Below are 23,868 nucleotides of genomic sequence, written 5' to 3'. Positions count from 1 at the left end.
CTTGATTTCTCATACTCACACATAAATACACAGACAAACTTTTCTCATTTGTTTCTGTTGTACTGTACTGTTGTAATTTTATACAAATCAATAACTACAATTTTTGAAGTCCAAAACAACGGCTCATATCTAAAACTTTTCAAAATAAATAAAAAAAGTACAATATACCCCATAAACTTGCAATGAAGGAGGGGTCAGAGCCAGATCTAATGAATCTCATAGAGACTTTGGGGTGGGCTCATTTGACTTGGGCCAGTACTCAAGTAAATCACATAGCAATCACCCAGCACACTCAACAGCATAGCAATATGCTAACAACCACTGAAGACACCTTAGCAACTGGATAGTAACACTATTGCAAGCACCCAGAACAAGTTTGCATGGGCATGCACCACTGACATTTTCTTTGTAGATTTTCCTGTTACTTTTTCCATTGTTGAGCTTTTACTAAATGTATTTCCACACTGCATGCTTAAATATTGCTAAAACCTTTCATAAATAAAAAACATTAAAAAAGTTTGCTGTGTCAACATTCCCCATACACCACTTAAAGGCATTAATCATAAATGGTATATTTTTTCCTGCATGGGCAATAATGATGTTTGTATTCAATAAATGTCATGTTTCTATAAAGAAATTGAGAAAAACTATATATATATATATATATATATATATATATATTAGTACAGTTAGATAAATGTCCAATATTTACTGCCAATTAGTAGTAAAAAAAACCCATTTTTTTGTAATATTTTTTTCCATCATGCATTCAATACTAATTGGCTTTGAGTAATAAATTACATTTGTCATTCCATGCAAAAGTCAGATGTTATTGAAGAAATTAAATCTGCTGTGCTTTAAGGTCTTTACCGCATTCAGAGCCATTTCCTTAATGTTTCAAAACTTGCTTGGCATCCTATTTGCACGTTCCTGCAAATGTTGCCAAATGCCAACCGTGACGACTGCCCTGTTGTGCCCTGCAGCTCAGTCTTGTCCGAGCCAAACAGTCTACAGAAACATGTACTATATATATATATACTTGCTCTCTTGGTCATTTCTCTTACAGGACATGTTATATATGCCTGTGTGATGTAAGTGGCTCAAAGGGAATTCAGAGGGTGGGGTCAATCCTTGTTCAATTATGGTAAATAATCCTATAGAAAAATATAAGGGAAAACATACATTTAAAAATCAAACGCTATTCTGAATTTACAACCCTGCCTAAAACTAAATTAAAATATAGTCACTTTTTTTCTTTATCTCATGAGACAAAAAGTCAAGAAATATATGAGACATTCTCAATGTATGGTAGTGACAAGATGTTTGTAAGGGACAGTATTTTGAATGGCCTGTACATAGTTGTGTATGTAAAGTATATTCAGGCCTACATTGCAATGCCCTCAGAGTGAATGAACTGTATGAAAGTACTGTCAGTAATGTGCCAAAACATATTAGAGAAGTATGCAGTAAGGCAGCTTGGCTTGATAGACTCTTTAACATCTAAAACACATTAAGATGAGAGGTTGACAACTTCACACCTACTGTGTTTTAAACTGTTTTGGAATAGCTCTCATTGTGTAAATAGTCTGAGTTCAGCAGCTCATCGAGGCTTCTCTACAGCAATAATTGATAGCCACAAACAGCCAACAACTATCAATTTTCTCATCACTCACAGCCCTAAATACCTTCAGGGGATATAGTGTTTAGCTCAGAAATAAACAGATAAAGCAGAACATGATTTACACATAGCATATATTGTGTTTTGAGTTCTAAAAAATACATTTTACAAATTAAAGAAAAGTGCATTAAATGTTTTAACACGTGAAATGTCAAAACTCATTGATCTGCCCTCATTTAGAGTTGATACATATAAATAATTTTGCTTTGTTATAATTTCTAACTTTTTAAATCAAAGTTAATATTTTAAATTATCCACAAACTGAATAATTCAGCTGCATATGGTTGCAATAGAAAGAACAATCTTTTCAATCTACATTTTCTACATGTTTGAAGGAAAACATTTTTAATACTTTTTTTTATCAAGACAGTCATCAAGACATCCAAAGTTTTCTTTTATTGGTCGTGTTCCATACAAGGTCCTGAATTATGACACTTGGCTGCAGTGACCCCAATCAAACGACTCCTGTCCTGACACGTGAAAAGCGTCTAAACCGGACACCCACATTCCTCTATCTGGTTTCCGCTGTCAAAGCTACATTTATTTCTGATCATGCCAACTGCTAACGTGGACCATAAGGGGAGTTCGAACAAACAGCTGCAAGCTTAGATCAGCACCAACTAATTACCTGGCATAATTTAGTTAACTGCAGTCTTGAGCTTTGTATATTTGTATATTAAATAATTTATTTCAAATAAATTATTAATAGTAAGACGTATTATATGAAAAAATAGGTCTGATGCCTTCATAAATTCACTTTCTTGAACCAAACTAAAGGTAACGTATAGTTTAATTTAATGGTATCTTCTTTTTTGTGTATTGAATTAATCAGTTTAAAGATTACTCTTCTTTTCATAGTTTCTAAACTGCTGCAGTTTAAATTATTTACTTTTTATCGACTCATGGGTCATTTAATTTTTTAAATAGCAAGGGTGCATGAATTCCGAACAACTGTCTATATTTTATACTATTATTCAGAATTTTTAATGCAATTTTTATTTGTTCACTTTAACATGAAAATGTTAAAGAAAGTTTAAGGTAGACCCAAAGGGGAAACAAAGACCAGTCATCCTGTTGACTGATACATTTAGATGGCATTTTAGAATAATAGTGAAGTATGGCTATTATGCAGTGGATTAAAATCACAAAACTAGATTCTTTTAAGTAATGGGTCCTTTATGGGTGCTTTTTCTTCACTCTTGTCCAATAAATTATTTAATTATTTATTAAATTAATTTTATATTTGTAATAAGTCTAAATTTCAAGCACTTAAGTATAAATCTTTAGATCAAAGGGTCATATTATTAGAAACATGCAGTGTATCAGAACTTTTGGCTGGAACTGTAAAAGAGAATCAAATACAACCTTTCTTTATTTAGAAATCTTAGCGTGATCCCTCGTGTGGTCAACAGGTGTAACTCGATGGCGAATGTTACTCGCTAGCAACCATTTCTAATGGGAAGATGCCAAGGGGTGTAATGGGAGCTTAAACAGCAACATTCTCGATCCAAATATGAGGAGGTTGTTTGTCTCATTGGAAACATTACTACACGGAATTGCAGTACCTTTAATCCTATTATAAGAATATAACACCCCTCCCTCCCATTTTAACCCATCGTACCTGATTTATGTGTAAAAACTTCCAGAATCCAGACCGCTAAACCTCTCCTTGAGCTAAACACTGCCATTCGCAATTGCGTCCCCCAGTGGGAAAACAGACTTTCTCCAGATGGAGTTGTCCCAATGTTCAAGTTAACATCAAGATATTGATTTGGATTTGAGTAGTGAAAAGGAAATATACAATACACTTCTAATTACATGTATTTGTTAATAATACGTTTTAGTAATATTTTCTTTGAAAACGGTTTGATAGAGGGCCACTGTCCTACAGAGTTTAGCTCCAACCCTAAAAAAATCACCTGCCTGTAATTTTCTAGTAATCCTGAGGACCTTGATTAGCTTGTTCAGGCTTGTTATCTTGTAGCTTGTTGTTTGATTAGGGCTGAAGCTAAAGTCTGTAGCACAGTGGCCCTCCAGGACCGAAGTTGCCCATTCCTGAAGTAGAGCGTTCTGATCTCCTTTTCTGTGTTTCTGTAAGGAATGTCACCATCTTGTGGTCAATGGAGGGACTGCAAATTATAATTTATTGTTTTAAATTGTGTGAATGTGCGAATGAATTGTTTTATATTGAATGAATTTGCTATCTGCTTTATTAGGGGCCAACCACCAAAGATGCGTAGGCACCTATTGTATCAGTTCCCGTTCCCTTTCGTGGTCACTCCGAGTTACGTCGGATGACGACGAATGGGGTTTCGCATAGAAAGCCTATCACCTTCGAGTATATAAAACGAGCCAATGGCAATGAAATGCCATGGGTCTGCGGAATTTGCATAGCGTAGGTCCGCCCCACGCAGGGGGTATATAAGGAAGTACGCCGGCAACATGCAGATATGTTTTCGCTTCGGAGCCAAGAGCTTTTCTTCACTCCTGTAAGCCAATAATTCCTGAGTTTACTCTTTTTCTTCCCTTCGAGATGAGCGACTCTCCGGTGTTGGTGTGACGGCGATCTCCAGCGAGTGCACATTACCCTGCTGATCTGTGCAGTGATCTGCAGTCTAGTGTGTTTCTCCCTGGTCGCTTCAACATCCGCGGAGTTTTCCTCTCACAAAAAGAGCATTGCACGCAGCACGTCTTTTTAAAGATGCCTCGCCCGTGCACTTCTGGTTGTGGTCGCAATGTTTCTTCCTCTGATGGGCACAATTGCTGCTTTGTGTGTTTGGGCATTGATCACACTAAAGCAGCGCTTGTGGATGATTCATGTTCTCACTGTGGGAACATGACCATCTCCGCACTACGGTCGAGATTCAATGAGCTCTCAGCAAGAGTCCCCTCATCCACACCCTGATCTACGGTCTCCCCGAGAGGCTGTACTTCGGCTGGTGGCCAGGGTGACGGTGTGGAACAAACCGCCGATTCGTCCACGGCCCACACCCCCCTCTCCAGCGCTGGTACCCGCGAGTGTTCAGACAGAGATCGCTGGTCCCTCTATGGAGGCCCCGCGAATCTCGTTTGGTGCTCCAGAGGAGGATGCAGTGTCGATCACTGCATCACAAGGTGGGCATGAGTCATCGGGAAGTGATGATTCGGCTGTGCTGCCGCCTTCGGGTGTGCCAGCATTGCCCGAGTCCAGTGGCAGAGCCAGTATTTTTTCATAGGGGTGGCCAGGCAAGGGCCAGCAACCAGTCTGGGGTAGCACAGAAATATTAATTATTTTATCATAAAAAATTATTTATGCATTGGACCGTTTTAGTGTCTACACAACTGAATAAAGTTAATTTGTACTTAATTGTAATTGAGATAGTGAATTAGGAATCATGGAATACTGAGTGAATTTTATATTTTTGTATTATTACCCACCACCTCATATTAAAATGAATTAAATAGTAATAAAAGGGCACGCACTATAGCTAAAGTTCAACTTGCTCAGTTAGCTTGGTTCTGGTTCTCAAAATCTCCAATAGCTTGTTCTATTGTTGCATCTTCATGGATGAGATAACATGCAGATAAATACTGTAGTCCAAAGATTATTCAACCTTCAATGCGTTTTTTATAATCAATTAACTCTTCAACCAATTATGAGTTTGTCAAAAAAAAAGTTTAACTTTCTATATTAGTTGTCAAAATAAATAATTGCAACAGTTCTATCATACCGAAATTAAAAAGGAAAACAAAAGTTCTCTTTTGAATCCCCATGTGCAAGAATGTGAACAAGGCGGAAGTCAACAGCACATAATGTAAAATGTTATGTTTTTCATAATGTAATGTTGCCAGAATGTAAAAGTAGTTATTTTATGGATTTAAAAATTATCCATTTTTGTTTGTCCTTTACAAATTAACGCAAAATGAATGCCTATCGTCTAGTACAAATGCACAGTGCTCACATTTATTTGGGACATTAAAACATTACATATCAGTTTGTGCCTTATATTGTGATCTCACATAGCAGAATATTTTAATCCAGACACATGTGACGCATATAACAAATACATGCATGCAGTTTTGACAGCTTTAATCACCTTTTTGATTCTTACACGAGTTAATTGACGACAGAACTACGGCTACAGCACGCCGCATTTGCGCGCGATGTGCGTACCGCAAGCACAGTACAACAGCCGTCAGCCGTATGACAGAAAAGTTAGTTTTGCTGACATTTGACCTGACAACATCTCATCTTCCCGAAGATAGCCAACTGAATAAGGACAACGCCCTTTTCTCAGCATCTGACAGAAGTGTCACAAGCTTTCACACACATCTTCTAAAATAAAAGTAGCATCAGAAAAAAAGAGAATTACATTTGTTGTTGACTGCACACTATTCGACTTCCTCAAAACGGTCTTGCAACCCACCAGTTGAGAAAGATTAACTCTATATTTACTATGTGCATATCACTGTCTGATGTTCTGCTGAAGCTCATTTGGCACTTGCTCATTTCCGCACTCGTTTGGCTTGCGCCTGGCGCTGAGGTGAAATTGGAGTGTGCATCTGAAAAGTCTCATGTTTTTTGTGGTCTTAAAGAGACGGTTCAGCGTTTTAAGAAACGCAATTTTTGTCAATAAAAAAAGAGACAGAAACAGCAGTTGTGAGAGGGGTGGCCAAAGGGGTGGCCAAGCTTAGACCAAGGGTGGCCACGGCCACCCCTGGCCACCCCCTAGCTCCGCCAGTGCCCAAGTCAGATCCCGAGATGACCGTCATGCTTTCCCGGGCAGCCGCGGCCTCTTGGCTCGAGTGGTCCCCGCCACCCGAGCCTGTGCGCTTGCGGCTGGATGATTGGTTTTCGGGTGAGGCCGTTGACCCTCGTCGGCGTCCAACCCCAATACCTTTCTTCCCGGACGTGCATGAGGAGGTCACGCGGTCCTGGAAGACACCATTGTGACGACCTCCTCCACCTTCCCTCCCCTCGATAGAGCTGCTGCTTGTGGGTACACTGGGGTTCCCCCGGTGGAACGTTCTGTCGCGATGCAGCTGTGTCCGGCAAGCGCTTCCTCTCGTGGTGACCCTAAGCACCCATCCAAAGCCTGTAGATTTTCGTCTACCCTGGTGGCGAAGTCTTACAGAGCGGCGGGACAGGCAGCTGCCTCTTTGCATGCCATGGCCATCTTGCAGGTCTACCAGGCCCAGATGCTCAGGGACATGCACAAGGGCAGGGCTGACCCAGGGCTCTTTGATGAGCTGCGTGCCGCCACCGACCTTGCTCTCCGAGCGACGAAGGTGACCGCACGCTCCCTGGGTCAGGTGATGTCCACAGCTGTGGTCCAGGAGAGACACCTGTGGCTGAACCTGGCTGATATGCGGGAGGCCGAGCGGACTCGTCTGCTCGACACCCCCATATCCCAGGCCGGCCTCTTCGGCGGTGCAGTCGAGGATTTCGCCCAACAGTTCTCGACCGCTCAGAAGCAGAGTGAGGCGATAAAGCACATTCTGCCCCGACGGCCCGCTGCTGCCTCCATCCAGCCGTCGGCCAAACGCATCCTCCAGTGCGTGCGGCCGCAGGATTGGTTTGCAGCGATCGACCTGAAGGACGCCTACTTGTGTCTCCTGAATGTCTCCATTTTACCTCGACACAGACCATTTCTTTGGTTTGCTTTCGATGGGCGGGCATACCAGTACGCGGTTCTCCCATTCGGGCTAGCCCTGTCTCCTCGCGTCTTCACGAAGGTCGTCGAGGCAGCCCTTGTTCGCCTCGACGACTGGCTGATCCTAGCTCACTCTCGAGATCAGGTTTGCGAACACAGGGACCTAGTGCTCTGGCACCTAGCTCGTCTGGGCCTTCGGGTCAACTGGGAGAAGAGCAAACTCTGCCCCATGCAGAGGATCTCTTTTCTCGGTATGGAGATCGACTCGGTCGCCATGTGCGCGCAGCTTACAAGCACGCACGCGCAGTCACTGCTGACTTGTCTTCGCCAGTTCGAGGGCAAGAGTGCGGTTCCACTGAAACTATTTCAGAGGCTCCTGGGGCATATGGCATCCGCAGCCGCAGTAACGCTGCTCGGATTGCTTCATATGAGACCGCTTCAGCTTTGGCTTCGCGATCGAGTCCCGAGGTGGGCATGGCAACACGGCACGCTCCAAGTCCCAGTGACTTCAGCCTGCCGTCAGACCTTCACCCCGTGGACGAACCTCAGTTTTCTACAGGCCGGAGTGCCCTTAGAACGAGTTTCCCGGCATGTTGTTGTATCAACAGATTTCTCCACCACGGGCTGGGGCACCATGTGCAATGGACATACTGCCGTGGGCTCCTGGACAGCACCCCAGCGCCTTTGGCATGTCAATTGCCTCGAGTTGCTGGCTGTACGTCTCGCCCTGCACCGCTTCCGCTTCCTCAGGGGTCAGCACGTACTAGTCCGATCAGACAATACCGCGACAGTAGCGTACATCAACCATCAAGGTGGTCTACGCTCCCGCCGTATGTCGCAACTCGCTCGTCACCTCCTCATATGGAGTCAGAAGCATCTGAGGTCGCTTCGAGCCATTTATATCCCGGGAGACCTGAACCAGGCGGCCGACGAGCTGTCTCGGCTTCGGCCTCTCGCTGGAGAATGGAGACTCCATCCCCAGATGGTCCAGCTGATTTGGGATCAGTTCGGGGACGCATAGGTAGATCTGTTTGCCTCCCACGACTCGTCCCACTGCGACCTGTATTATTCCCTGACTGAGGGCACGCTCAGCACGGATGCACTGGCGCACAGCTGGCCGCGGGGCCTACGCAAGTATGCGTTTCCCCCAGTGAGCCTCCTTGCGCAGACTTTGCGCAAGATCAGGGAGGACGAGGAGCAGGTCATTTTGGTTGCCCCGTATTGGCACAACCGGACCTGGTTCTCAGAACTAGTACTCCTCGCGACAGCACCTCCCTGGCCAATTCCCCTGAGGAAGGACCTGCTTTCTCAGGGACGGGGCACCCTTTGGCACCCTTGTCCCGATCTTTGGAACCTCCACGTGTGGCTCCTGGACGGGACGAGGCAGGTTTGAGTACCCTACCACCAGCGGTGGTGGCTACCATCACTTCCGCTAGAGCATCATCCACGAGACATGCCTATGCGTTGAAGTGGAACCTCTTCGTCAACTGGTGTTCTTCTAAACATCAAGAACCCACGAAATGCCTAATCAGTGTCGTGCTTTCCTTCCTGCAAGAAGGGTTGGAGCGAAAGCTGTCTCCCTCCACCCTGAAAGTGTATGTTGCCGCTATTGCCGCACATCACGACGCAGTTGATGGTAAGTATCTGGGAAAGCACGACCTGATCATCAGGTTCCTGAGGGGAGCGAGGAAACTGAATCCTCCTCATCCTCCCCTCGTACCCTCTTGGGACCTCTCAGTGGTTTTAACTGCCCTGCAGAGTGCTCCCTTTGAGCCTCTGCAATCAGTGGAGCTTAAGTTCCTGTCAATTAAGACAGCGCTCCTGGTTGCATTGGCCTCCATCAAGAGGGTAGGGGACCTGCAGGCATTTTCGGGTTGACGAAGCGTGCCTGGAATTCGGGCCAGCTAACTCTCACGTGATCCTGAGACCCCGGCCTGGATATGTGCCCAAGGTTCCTACCACACCCTTTCGAGACCAGGTAGTGAACCTGCAAGTGCTGCCCTTGGAGGAGGCAGACCCAGCCTTGGCACTGCTCTGTCCAGTACGCGCCCTCCGTGCCTACGTAGACAGAACGCGGTGTTTCAGGACCTCAGACCAGCTCTTTGTCTGTTATGGTGGGAAGCTGAAGGGAAAGGCTCTCTCCAAGCAAAGGTAGTCCCACTGGATAGTGGACGCCATTGCTTTGGCATACCAGCAGCAAGGTCGACCATGCCCCCTTGTTGTGACGGCCCACTCCACTCGGAGTGTGGCATCCTCTTGGGCTCTAGCGCATGGCGCCTCGCTAACAGACATTTGTAGAGCTGCAGGCTGGGCGACACCTAACACATTCGCGAGATTCTATAATCTCCGAGTGGAGCCAGTTTCTGCTCATGTACTCGCTTCAACTAGCCGGTACTAGATTTTGCTCAGGTGTCTTCGCTTCCTCGCCATTCCTCTCCACGGACGGGATACGTGCGATATTTTCCTCAGGTGAGCCTAATAAGCCCTGAGTCTCCTCCAGCACTGTCGACGTCAACGCCAGAGTTATGCCACTGGCAGCTTTCGCGCTTGGCTAGGTGCCTCCATGTGCATGGTTCCCCCTCTGGGCGACCCCCACATGTGTATTTCCACTGTAAGCCTCTCTGAGCATGTGTCTTTCCCTCGGCAAGCCACCTTGCCACCCCTGGGGTTTAAATATTCCACCTGCGGCTGGACACCCCAGTGATACTCCATATGCAGCCCCTCTGGGTCATGTGTATTCCAAGTCCTCCCCCCTTCGGGCTGGGCATAATTGCATATTTCCTCTGAGATATGCTTCCCAGTGTACCTTGGTATTCCTGTGTTAAGTAGGACTCCTTCGTCCGTGCTAGTTTCACAACAGGGAGCTCAGACTTACGCAGGGCACTGGAAGACAGCCGAGGTGGCGTGATTAGACTGGGGACCCCATTCGTCGTCATCCGACGTAACTCGGAGTGACCACGAAAGGGTACGTCTCGGTTACGTATGTAACCCTCGTTCCACTGCCACTTCCGCTGTACCGCTGGGGACGCCTGAGTTCAGTCTCGGCTCCTCAGCGAAGACATATCTGCATGTTGCCGGCGTACTTCCTTATATACCCCCTGCGTGGGGCGGACCTACGCTATGCAAATTCTGCAGAGCCATGGCATTTCATTGCCATTGGCTCATTTTATATACTCAAAGGTGATAGGCTTTCTATGCGAAACCCCATTCGTCGTCATCCAACGTAACTCGGAGTGACCACGAAAGGGAACATACGTAACCGAGACGTTCCTATGATTATTATTATTATTATTCTGCTCTGGAAGTCTATGGCAGCCCATAGGCCCGCTTGCAGGAAACGTATGAAACTTGACACACTGATAGAGGACAGTCTGATCTGTCAACATAGCAAATTTGGAGTCTCCAAATCAATCCCTCTAGCGCCACCAACTGTCCAAATTTGCACTCATGTTTATGCTAATAACTTATGCTAAAAAATATTTTTTCCCCTGATTCCTTTCCTCAAGACGATTCGATTGCACCTTTGACGTCATTTTCCGTCATAAAAATTTGTCCGCCATTTTGAATTTTCTGAAAAACATACTTTTTCAAACTCCTCCTAGGCCGTTGCTCCGATTGTCACGAAAATTTAATCAGATCATCTTCAGACCATGCCGACAAACATTTATGGAATTAATGTTGATTCGTTTTCTCGAATACCGCGCAAACTAATTTTACGTAGCGCTTGTGAAAACAGACGCAAGGCTGTATGTCCACAACACTTTATTGTATATTCAGACCAAACTTGGTATGTCATCACAACCATGACCTGAGGCAACACCTACTCATCTCCTTAGGTTCCTGAATCCTTGCCAAGTCCAACGTTACGCAAATATGCAAATATGCTAGGTTTCACCTTACGGTTTGTGTAGCGTTGTGATTTAGCGCTTAAAACATTTGCCAATATCTTCGAAACCATTAGACCGATCGAGACGAAACCACCGTAGGAAGTTTGGAAACATAGGTTGTTGGCTAAGTACTAATGCCCAAATGTCAAATATTAATAGTAAGTGACAAGAAAATGCAAACAAAGTCAGGTGTGGGCCATTTTTTATGTTTATACATATAAATGTCTATAACTCCAAAACGAAATGAGATATTTTCATATCATGTGATATGTGACATGTGATATAAAATGCTATACTTTATAAACGTATTAGCTTATCGTTACGAAACTCGGTATGAGTCATCGGCACCATGCCTTGAAGGTACTCAAAAAGTTTCCGGGGAAGCACCTCCTTGTGGTATAAAAAGTTATAACAAAATTTCTAAAAATGCTAATAACTTTTGAAAGAATTTGCCTATTATAATGGCACTGGTCTTAATAGATTCCTTGGGTTATGCCGAAAACTTGGCCCTGATAATTGCTGCTTGCAGCTATATTTATTATTATTATCATTATTGTTGTTATTATTATGTACAATCTTTATTATTAAAGTGATCTTCTGAGCAATCCATACAAGAACTGAGATTGAGATTTACACAATGTTTTTTTTTTAAATCCTACTTACACATGTTGAAGGGCAAAATGAGGTCAGATATCGAACTGTACGCACGTGAAGATGCACAGAAATGCAGATATTTTGCTGTGTTAACATCAGCAACCAAAATAAATTAATGAATTATTAAAATTCATTCTTATCACTTTTAAGAAACAAATCAATATTTCCCAGCATGCTGTTAGCCAGTCAAAACTTCATAGCATGCTACTAGCCAATCAAAACTTCATTGTGTTTATTTGTTAAAACATCACTTCATTTGTGCAAGGGCAGTTTTAACAATGGCTTTGTTGGAGAAGAAGCCCTAAAACACAGTAGGAAAGCATCTCAATGATCACTGATAAAACATTATGAGACACTCATGAATAATAATGGAAAAGGTCAGAGTTTATAAAAGATAGTAGTTGGTCAGGCCCAAAGAATCTTTTATTACACACCACAAATCTGCCTATACAGTACATGTTTTTGTGAATTAAGAATCAACTGAATCCCTTTTACTAATTGCTGGAGTGGTGTCTTTCCTAAATGACAGCAAGCCATGAACTCTCACATTATAGCTCCACCAGACATGAAGGCTGTCACATGATGCATGAGAATATAAGTTACTTTCTATTTTACTTACAAAAATAAGATTGCATTCCTCTGCCTTCACTGAACAAGAGTTCCATAGGTCTTTGTTGGCAATGATTGATCAATACATATGTAAACCCTATTTAGGTTATCATATACAAATATTTATATAAAATTTTTACAACACAAATTGCAACATTTTCCCTGTACAAGAGCAGTGACACATTGAATGAATCACAATTAAACAAATTGTGCAAAATAAGGAAAACAAAAACATTCATCAACAGAACTTAAAGGCATTTGGCAATTTGATGGGAATTTATATCAAAGATAAAGCTTATGTGCAGTATCAATAGCCATGAAAACAAAACTGTATGACCACTTTTATTTGTACACGGCTAAAATCTCGGACAGATTCATGCTCCACTTCACAACCTGAATTTGTGCATGCAATAATACCAGTAACTCTGACAGAACTGATTCAATGTAATAAGTCCACATCCTGATAAAACTAATGCCAATTCATTTAGGATACTGAACGATGGATACATTTTTTTCTTTCTTCTTTTTCTAAGTAAAAAAGAAATAAAGCATGGGTTACACAATATGAAATTAATTAAAAGCTCTTAATGTATTCACCATATTTTAAAATCAGACACTGCTTCAAAATCTGCTTCTGCGTAAAGTTTTCATCAACAGTTGTCACATTCTCTGTGATAAAACAGCTAATAGCCACGGTGAAGACGCAGGACACATTCTACATTCGCAATGTCCTTTGATGACACCAAAGGCATTTCACACTTCATTTCCACCTAACATGATGGGATCGTACTCAACATATCAAAGTGCTTAAGGCCTGTTCACACCGACACGAAAAACGCCACGCGTAAAAGCGTCATTTTTAAAAAAAACGCCTCGGGTTCGTTTTTTTGGTTTGACGCGCCGCGTCAAAAACTATCCGACCAATGAGATTGGCGCTTTTGCTCACGTGTTTGGAGCTTCTGAAGTTACAGTAAAATACAACTTTGTGCTCAAACACAAAACGGTCTTGCCGAGCACACATACGTAACGGCGAAGAAGATATACGCCAAGTAGCGTCTACACTGGGAAGAAATAAGACGAGGAAGATGCAAGGCAAGATGAATGTAGAGCTGCTGGTCTCGTTGGTGTCGGAACATAAAGAACTATATGACAAACGCGACAGTGACTACAAAAATCTTGATAAAAGATAACTGTTATGGAGTAGTATTGCAGAGCAAATGGACCTTGTGTACCGGGATATTTCTGTTTTACATTAAGCGCCATCTAATGTCAGGGAATGAATTTGCATGTTCACTCGGCTCATCGTCAGCGAAAATCGATTGGGTGTGAACACAAAAAACGCGTTGAAAAACGCTGGCGAATAACGCGAGCCGATATTCGTCCCGGTGTGTACGGCCCTTTACTTGTACTAAAATATCCTGAATTACTAATTTACTACCAAAAGTGGGACAATGGCATGGAGAAAAGGTCAGTTTGTCTAGATATTTCTTCTTGGTTTATGAGCTCAATGATGCACCACCAAACCACTTTTGAGTTTGTAGCTGTTTAGTTTCTCCTTTCAGAAATACAGTGAAGTTCTCACAGCCGATATGAGTTATAAGATATTGATCCAGCATGGTCACTGTTTGGATAATCTTGGTAAATCCAACAATCAGGGACAGTGCAGGCACAATGTGTCCAAAGACATCAGTGTTGAACAGTCCCTTTTACCTCTGTTGGATCATCTGGCCTCGTTTGACTTTCTCAAGGATGAGGCCAGATCTTCAATCTGTGAACAGAGGTGTGGGCAGTATTTCAGACAAGATTCCTTCCATTTCATTACTACCAGTTTACAGTTTGACCAGTTATGGCCAAATCTATCCTATGAATTACAGAGGTTAATAAAAAATAAAAAATAAAATAAAAAAGCAGCTCACCTTCTGTTCCAAGTGAGCCCGGCGCAAAGACGCCTTCTGTTCCAACTTCTGCAACTCACGCTCATGTTGGGCCTCCATCTGTGCCTTGGTTTTGTTCTGGTAGGCATCAAGGAGCTCCATCTCCTGGTGTAGCTGCTGCCTTAAAGCCTGACATTCAGCCTCCTGCTCTTCATCTAAACGTAACTGAGAGAATGATATGCTCCAATTATTATTATTATTATTATAAATCTATTTATCTAAAACACTGAGATTTTCTATACTATTCCATATTGAATAAAAGCAATATTGCATATAAGCAGCAAAATTACACTTAACAGTGTTCATTTGGACAAATGGTGTAAGTAGAAACTTTGGCTTGGTTTTGGAAATTCAATTTGTAAATCGTATTTTAGCAGTTCCTAGCAGAGTCACTAGAGGGAAACCTCTCAAACGGTTTTAGCCAGAAGCTATAAGGGGAATATTAAAAAAGCATATTTTGACTGCATATGAAAACAGCATTTGTTTAAGAACAATTAAACACTCTATTTTCTGTTTCAACAGGTTTTCTCTAATTCCAAAGAGGCAATGTGAAGGGAAAAAAAATGCATTCCAATTTTTGACACACTCAGTGAAGTCCTGTTGCCTACTGTTTCAAAGTTTTAAATAAAAAAAGATTATTACAGTAATTACATTGATTATTATGACCGCCGCTAGCGTAGCTAGCGAAAGCGGTCATATAGGGATTGTCAAAGTTTTTTTTTTTTTTTTTTTTCGTCATCTACTGAATTTTTTCGTCAACGATACCAGGGACACCGAAACACCGGGGAACATGAAATTTGGTGGGCATGTAGCCCCACTAGACTTTTACGGAAAAATTTCGTTTGGTCCCCGTGGGCCACTCCCCCCCCGCGCTGGGCCCCCCCAAACCCCAAAAATGCAGTTTTTCCTAAATAACTACCTGAACCGTGGCACCGAGGATGAAGAATTTTTTATGGTATGTTGGTCTACTAGACTTTTACGGAAAAATTTCGTTTGGTCCCCGGGGGCCACTTCCCCCCCCGCGCTGGGGCCCCCGCGAATTTTTCGTCAACGATACCAGGGACACCGAAACACCGGGGAACATGAAATTTGGTGGGCATGTAGCCCCACTAGACTTTTACGGAAAAATTTCGTTTGGTCCCCGGGGGCTACTCCCCCCCCGCGCTGGGCCCCCCCCCAAACCCAAAAAATGCAGTTTTTCCTAAATAACTACCTGAACCGTGGCACCGAGGATGAAGAAATTTTTATGGTATGTTGGTCTACTAGACTTTTACAGAAAAATTTTGTTTGGTCCCCGGGGGCCACTCCCCCCCCCCCCCCCCCACAGGGCCCCCCGTGAATTTTTCGTCAACGATACCAGGGACACCGAAACACTGGGGAACATGAAATTTGGTGGGCATGTAGCCCCACTATAGATTTTACGGAAAAATTTCGTTTGGTCCCCGGGGGCCACTCCCCCCCCCGCGCTGGGCCCCCCGTGAATTTTTCGTCAACGATACCAGGGACACCGAAACACCGGGGAACATAAAATTTGGTGGGCATGTAGCCCCACTAGACTTTTACGGAAAAATTTCGTTTGGTCCCCGGGGGCCACTCCCCCCCCACGCTGGGCCCCCCCAAACCCAAAAAATGCAGTTTTTCCTAAATAACTACCTGAACCGTGGCACCGAGGATGAAGAAATTTTTATGGTATGTTGGTCTACTAGACTTTTACAGAAAAATTTCGTTTGGTCCCCGGGGGCCACTCCCCCCCCGCGCTGGGCCCCCCGTGAATTTTTCGTCAACGATACCAGGGACACCGAAACACCGGGGAACATGAAATTTGGTGGGCATGTAGCCCCACTAGACTTTTACGGAAAAATTTCGTTTGGTCCCCGGGGGCCACTCCCCCCCCGCGCTGGGCCCCCCGTGAATTTTTCGTCAACGATACCAGGGACACCGAAACACCGGGGAACATGAAATTTGGTGGGCATGTAGCCCCACTAGACTTTTACGGAAAAATTTCGTTTGGTCCCCGGGGGCCACTCCCCCCCCGCGCTGGGCCCCCCCAAACCCAAAAAATGCAGTTTTTCCTAAATAACTACCTGAACCGTGGCACAGAGGATGAAGAAATTTTGATGGTATGTTGCTCTTAAGGGCCCACATCAACCTAGCCCATAATCAGTCATTTGTGATTTGCGCCCCTCCCATAACAAATTAAAATGCAATATTATTATGACCGCCGCTAGCGTAGCTAGCGAGAGCGGTCATATAGGGATTGTCAAAGGTTTTTTTTTTTTTTTTTCGTCAATCTACTGAATTTTCCGTCAACGATACCAGGGACACCGAAACACCGGGGAACATGAAATTTGGTGGGCATGTAGTCCCACTAGACTTTTACGGAAAAATTTCGTTTGGTCCCCGGGGGCCACTCCCCCCCCGCGCTGGGCCCCCCCAAACCCAAAAAATGCAGTTTTTCCTAAATAACTACTTGAACCGTGGAACCGAGGATGAAGAAATTTTTATGGTATGTTGGTCTTAAGGGCCCACATCAACCTAGCCCATAATCACTCATTTGTGATTTGCGCCCCTCCCATAAAAAATGAAAATGCAATATTATTCTGCTTTAATCGCCCCTATCTTCAGTGGAGATGTTCAGAACTGCACCATATTTCATGTGTATGATTAACTTGACATCCTCTGGGGGTATGCTAAGTTTCGTAGAATTTCATCCATGGGGGGTATAAAATAAATTCATTTATGTGCACATTTAGTGACTGTACACTCATCGGCCTGTAGATGGTGCTGTTGAGCGAAGGGTTGCTGGTTTAGGATGATACTGTCACACACACACATGCAGGAATAGAAACAAAGGCAAGCATGCACACACACTGACATCCACAGGCACAGACACACACCCATACACACACATACAAATCCACATGCACAGACACACACACACAAACACACACGCGCACACACATGTACGCACGCACACATACACGCACAGACACACACAGACACACACATACACAAACACACACACATACACACACACACACAGACAGACATGCACATACTACTACTTTTTTTAGGTATCAGCCATATACCCGATTTACCAATACCCAATGTGTTATGCTTGGGCAGTAATATACTAATGACGTGGGTGGGACATGTTTCATGCCATGTTAGATCACATCCTGAGAGTCTACGCTTTCAGAAAATATATAGTTTATATAGTTGAATCAGTTTTCTCTTCATGGTACAGACCAAAATGTATTATGTGTACACTTTCTTCACATAAATCCATAAAATCCCATTAATTTCAATGGGACATTTACTTAAGTGTTCTACTAGGTACAGTGGGAATGAGTTTAATTTTGTTAACATTGTTTTTTTTAAAACTCTGGGACCAGGGCTACAAGATAAAAACACTTTTTTGGGGAAAAAATGTTTTTTATTTCAGTAAAACACAACAAACCCATGCCAAAGTCAGATAACAGACTTTTACCATCAACAGGCACCTCAACCGTTTGGTAGAGGTTTGTATAAATTGAATGGGAGGGTCCTTTGAAAAAAAAAAACACAGATTTTTCATACTTAGTATGTATAAGTATAAGTATATATACTATTTTGATCCCGTGAGGGAAATTTGGTCTCTGCATTTATCCCAATCCGTGAATTAGTGAAACACACTCAGCACACAGTGAACACACAGTGAGGTGAAGCACACACTAATCTCGGCGCAGTGAGCTGCCTGCAACAACAGCGGCGCTCGGGGAGCAGTGAGGGGTTAGGTGCCTTGCTCAAGGGCACTTCAGTCGCTTTTTACTGTTAACCACTGTTATGGATGTGACGTTTTCACATTATGGATGTTAAGTGTCTAAACTAATGACTTTTGATATAAAACTTAAATAGTAATGGCAAATAATTACAAAACTCTAAATTATCCATGATCCACAGGAATACTCCAGACAGTCTTTTAAAATATACAACTTATATACATAAACACGCAATACAGCCAAATTGCTCCACGTCATTTATTTTTGTGGAAAGCCAGTGCAGGCCTGAGCGGCGGTCAAATTTTGTACCGCCATGCGGTACATCTAGTTTTTATAATAATTACAATTATTATATTGAATAAAGTATTAAGAGTACATAATACAATTCTATTTCAGTCTTTCAACTTCAAAATGTTGTATTTAATTCAATGTGTTACATGCTGTTTCTTTGTAATTATTAGTGAAATTTATAATTAAATTTATAAATAGAAAGTAAATCATACACCTTTTTCTTTTGGAAGTATATGTTTCAAAACATTTATCAGGTGAAGTTTATAACCTAGGCCACAAACTGACTTCACATTCTGAGGACAAATTGTGTGGTTTGACGTAATTTTCTTCTGCTGCTTGTGTACTTTACCGATTGAGAGGCCATCATCTCATTAATGCTTTGCTCATATTGTTCTGCCAGCTGTGCAAGCTTGCGGGTCTGCTCCTCCTTCAGTGACTTCAGGATGGCTTTGTGGTCACTCTTTGGGGAGACTTCCAGCTGATGGTTCCTCAGAGCTTTGTACTGCTTGTTTTGCACCTTACATGTATCTTGGAATTGCTTTTTGATCTGCATCTCCAATGTCTATAATGAGATGACATTATTTAGGTATAATTTTAGATAATGATTTAAGGCAAGGCAAGTTATATAGCACGTTTAGTTCTACCCACCATTACAAAATGTTTACCTTAAGGTTCCTGGGCTGCTGTCGGCGTTCCAGTGCATGCTTTCTGTGTAGCTCCCTCTGCCGGCGACTGTTGTACTCCTCCTGGTTCTCCAACTCAGTTTGATGCTGGTGGCGCATCAGCTCAAAGCGTAGCCTTTGTAAGGTATGTAGATGGCGCTGTTCCAGCTCTTGGGTGGACTCATCCTGCCTGATCATCAACGCATGCTCCATTTCTTTTTGTGTCTTCTTCTTGTTAAGTTCCTTTAACATAAAGAGCAAGTCATGTATGAATAATATTTCATTAGTTTGTGTGACATCAACAAAAAAGGATAACGTGTAACAGGTTTCTGATTTGAAATAGCACAAATGCTCTGATCAACACTAAATATCACTATATAAAATCTACACACACACACGCTACCTTTCAAAACTTTGTGGTCAGTTTTTTTTAAAAGACATTAATACTTTTATTCAGCAAAGATGTATTAAATTGATTGTAAATACATTTAAAAGTGACAGTAAAGACTTTTACATTGTTACAAAAGATTTCTGTTCTATTTATCAAAGAATCCTGAAAAAAATTATCATGGTTTCCACAAAAACTATTTTCAAATACCACAGTTTAAAACATTAATCTTAAACTTAAACAAGCTTAAACTTTTTTATTTTTTAAATTTAATGTTTAAATGAAACCTCAAAATTCACAAGAACAAAAGAATGTGCTTGAGACATTCTTTGTGGTGATTCATATTATTTCTTGCCTCCCGCATTTGCTCTTGTTCAAACTCATGCTTCTTGATAAGGCTTCTTCTTTTTAGAGCACGGCAGCTCCTTTCATAAACCAGTCTTTGCTGGTTCAACAGCTGGGCCTCCTCCTCAGCCTGGGAGCGCTGCATTGTTTCCTTATGCCGTGACAAGCGCTCCTGTTTCTCCTCTTTTGGTGTATCAGAGTCTTCATTCATTTCCTAATGTATACAGAAAAAACAAAAATCTTACTGTAATATTTTACTGCAAAATCATGGTAATCGAATATGAGGGACAATGGAATTATATACAGTACTTGGCTTACACCTATTACAGGTAATATGAAACAATTAGTCTGACATTGTTCAGGGCCCTGTGACAAAGGGACTAACATCGTCTATGGCAGTGGTTCCCAAGCTTTTTAGAGTGGTGTACCCCCTGAGGCATTTAACATCCTTCTGTGTACCCCCTCTGTTCCACTTAGGCTGCAGTCACACCTTTTCCATTTCACGAGTTCACACTTACAAATAATCAGACAGAAAAAAGACTATTTGGCGTGCTGTCCGAGGGGAGGTCCCCGACCTCGAATTTGGCCCGAACCCAGAGTGCTCCCCCCGTATCCCTGGCTGGGATAGGAACCAGCCAATAGTAAGGAGTGGCGGAGTAATGCATGAAAACTATTGTTTTTTTTTATTAAAAAAAATTATTAGACCACCCCCCAATGTAAGGTTTGTGCCACAGCTGCCCTAAACTAAAAGTATTGGTGATTACCGAAATCATTTTTTATTTCTGTAATGGTTAATCCACCAGTATGTGTAAGCTCTTTAGTCACAGTTGGCCAAGTCAAAGTCCGGACATGAATCTTTGGGATTTAGTAGATTCAAAGATAGGTCGCATAAAAGTTTCATTAAAAGCAAATCTTTGGGAACAACTAAACTATTTCAGTCATTACATTAAGTCAATAACAACAGAGACTGTGGAAAAGTACATAAAAACAATGCCAGCAAGAATGCAAGCCAAAGGACGCCATTCAAAATATTAAGTTTTTTGGTTATTATGTGTGAATAAAAAATTAGTTGTTTCAGTTAGTTATTTGCCTAGTAATGACAACATTTTTAGTTTTAAACAAGTTTTTTATATTTGATAGTTTTTGATAATATTTGCCCCCTTAAACTGATTTTCCAGTAAAAAAAATTTACCTTTAGAAATGCCTTTATAAAATAAATAATGTTTTAAATAAAAAACATGTTCAATAGAGAAATATGCAATGATGGTAAAAACGAAGTGATACTTTTAAATATTAAACTTAAACCGCCAGTAGGTCACAGTAAGTCAATATCTTAATGAGTGAGCCATCAAGTCATTCATTCATTCAGTAAAAAAGCAAGTGGCTGTAATTATGAATTATGAATGGGATCAAAGCCGCAGATTTGTTCACAAAACACCGCTGTGTGCTGCAGTTCTGCTGTGGCTTTTGTTGGAACTATTATTTTGTTGATAAATAGAGCAAACAATACTGACAACAATACTGTTTTTAAAATGTACATAAACATGTACTGTACATACATGTAAAATTGCATTCTTGTTCAGATAATATAATATCAAAATTAAAAACAAGAACTTACGCAAGGGTATGTTTTTGTATCTTACATAATGTCTATATTTGTTCTTCATGCTAGTAAGTGCTAAATGGCAGTAATGTAGCACGATTTGCTATGGCAGCATACTCTGCCGCACGCAACCTATCATATGCACGCTACTTGTGTGGATGCAGTCAGTTTTGACCGCAATAGATTTTAGAATTAAATTAAATGGTAGAATTAAATGAACGGCAAAACACAGCATTTTGTTCGCATGCCCCCTCTGTCACCTCAGATACCCCAGTTTGGGAACCACTGGTCTATGGTATACTCATTAGCTCAGATGAGTGGGGCCCATCCATTAAAAGTTGGGTTTGGGGTTTGTCCTGTGTCCTGTGAATTCATTGACTGTCCTGATCTCACCTCTTTCATTCTTTCTCTGCATAGTCTGTACTGCTTTTTCTGTGTGTCCAAGAAGGTGGTCAGTTCCTTCTTCTGCTGGACCAAGATCTGTTGCTGGATTCTCTTCTCCTCAGCTGCCGAGGCCTTCGTCTTTTGAGAGACAAAATGAAATAACATCTGGTTTTGCAACATTACTCATTTACAAATTAATCACGTAGGGCCAAGGGAGGATAAGTATCACAAAAAGCTTACTGTGGTCAGCTGTGCATTACTAAACTGACAATATTTTGTCATCATGGAGATTTGCTATATTGAATAAACATACTGAACTAAGTCATTTCATTAAAAATCTATTTAAAATAATTCATGTAATCCACATATAGCGGCATACAAAAGTCTGAGACCACTAGTGAAAATCATTTCGCATAATAATTTATTACAGTTTATTTTGATTACAAATTATAAAAAATAATTTGAACTGCATAGTATGTTCACCTTTTGTTTTAATCACAGCAGCCTCGAGCTGCTTGAACTCCACAAGTTTGTTGATTTGAGATGATCCAAAGAGATTCTTGAGCTTCAATGCAAGCAAGAACATCTGATCACCTGTACAAAGGAGTTCAAGTGATCAATGTCACAAATGTGCTTATTTGATAATACTGAAAATACTGAAAAACTTAAATATTTCCAATTCATTTTTCATCATAACCTTTATTTGTTTGACATTTTTCATAATTCTAAAACTTTCTGTTAATTTCCAGGTTCAAATTAGATTTTCCATTCCAAATTTTTACTGTGGTCTTGAACTTTTGGACCCCACTGCATGTTCACAGTAGCAACTTACAGAAAAAAACGTGACATCTTGTAAACTTTGCATAACCCTCTCTACTATGTGTACCTAAAGTACAGTAGGAGCAAGCATCTCCTTGTCCAGTTGTGCAGCTTGCTTCTTGGCCAGCCGCTCCAGTTCAATGTAAGTGTTATTGGCCTGGGTCTCCACTTCCTTCTGCAGCCGGAGCTTGTGCTCATCCATCTCAGCCTTTAGCCTGTTCTCCAGGGCGATCAGCTGCTTCTGGTGCTGCCGCCGCATGCGCTTATACCCTGACATCTGCTCACGCCGCACAGCTTCCTGCTCATGCTCCTGGATCTGCTCACTGACCTGCAAAAACAGTGTGTTGGGGGTCAAAAGTCACGTAAGCAAAGCAAGATTATTTTCTCTTTGCACCTTTTAAACCACTTTATTTTAAGATAAAGATGTTCATTGTTACCATTTAAGTTACCAATTACTATAGTAGTGCCTTATTAACTGAATTGATCAGTTAAAATTAAGAACTTAAAGGCTTCCCCTTACGAAAAATAAGTTTATTCAAGTGTTCTATTAGTACACTTCTTTTCAACTAAAAAGAAGAAAGCATACTTTTAGCCTACATTTTATATACTTTTCAAAAATATACTTCTCAGAAATATACTTAATTACACTTAAGTGTTCTTGACTTATACTGAGAGAAAAGTCCAATATTTGGCCTATACTTGTACTCAATCTTTTGATCGAGATATACTTAAAAGTTGAATTATTCAAAGTATACTTGACTTGTAGTTGTGTTAACTCTTTTGATTGAGTAGCCTATTAAATATACTTTTTTTTTACATAGTTTTTCCATATACAGTTTTATGAAACTTACATTGTTTGATAATATTGAATAAAATATTGATATAAAACAGATATGTTTCTAATTCTGCTATCTGAATTTTTTGGTAGGCTAGTCCACTGGTAGTGCACATAGGAATTTACTTTAATTCTACTTTACTCTTTCCCCACCATTGACTGAATTTTCCAGCTATCCATGTTTTCACTGTCAAGGCGTCCGCACGAGCGCGAAGGTGCGCGCGGCAAAAAATACGTTATTGCGGTGTGGGCGGTCGTGCGCGTTGGGTGCGCAAGACCCTATTTCGCTTGGCGGTGTGCGCCATGATGTGCGCGGCTTTTTTGTAACAGCGCGCGCGGCTCCGCATCCGAAGATGAACGACTTCGAGCCGAATCTGGCCGAGCT

At 41.9% G+C, this 23,868-nt stretch overlaps 1 protein-coding gene across 1 annotated transcript; it reads right to left on the bottom strand.

Annotated features, from left to right (window-relative positions):
* Window positions 1-14,292: 14,292 nt before the first annotated feature.
* On the bottom strand, window positions 14,293-23,788 carry LOC311083759 (serine/threonine-protein kinase TAO3-like; the record flags this gene model as incomplete). Its single annotated transcript, XM_084115514.1, has 7 exons — window positions 14,293-14,560; window positions 18,797-19,009; window positions 19,113-19,352; window positions 19,853-20,056; window positions 21,839-21,969; window positions 22,742-22,976; window positions 23,762-23,788. The coding sequence occupies 7 exons, from the start codon at window positions 23,786-23,788 to the stop codon at window positions 14,339-14,341; spliced, it is 1,272 nt and encodes a 423-aa protein (XP_083971640.1). The 3' UTR covers window positions 14,293-14,338.
* Between the last annotated feature and the right edge of the window lie 80 nt (window positions 23,789-23,868).

The sequence above is a fragment of the Abramis brama genome (assembly GCF_963993115.1).
Source record: "Abramis brama genome assembly, chromosome: 5".
Classification (NCBI taxonomy): domain Eukaryota; kingdom Metazoa; phylum Chordata; class Actinopteri; order Cypriniformes; family Leuciscidae; genus Abramis; species Abramis brama.
Note: the sequence above shows the minus strand (reverse complement) of the source record. Positions and strands in the feature narration are given on the sequence as shown.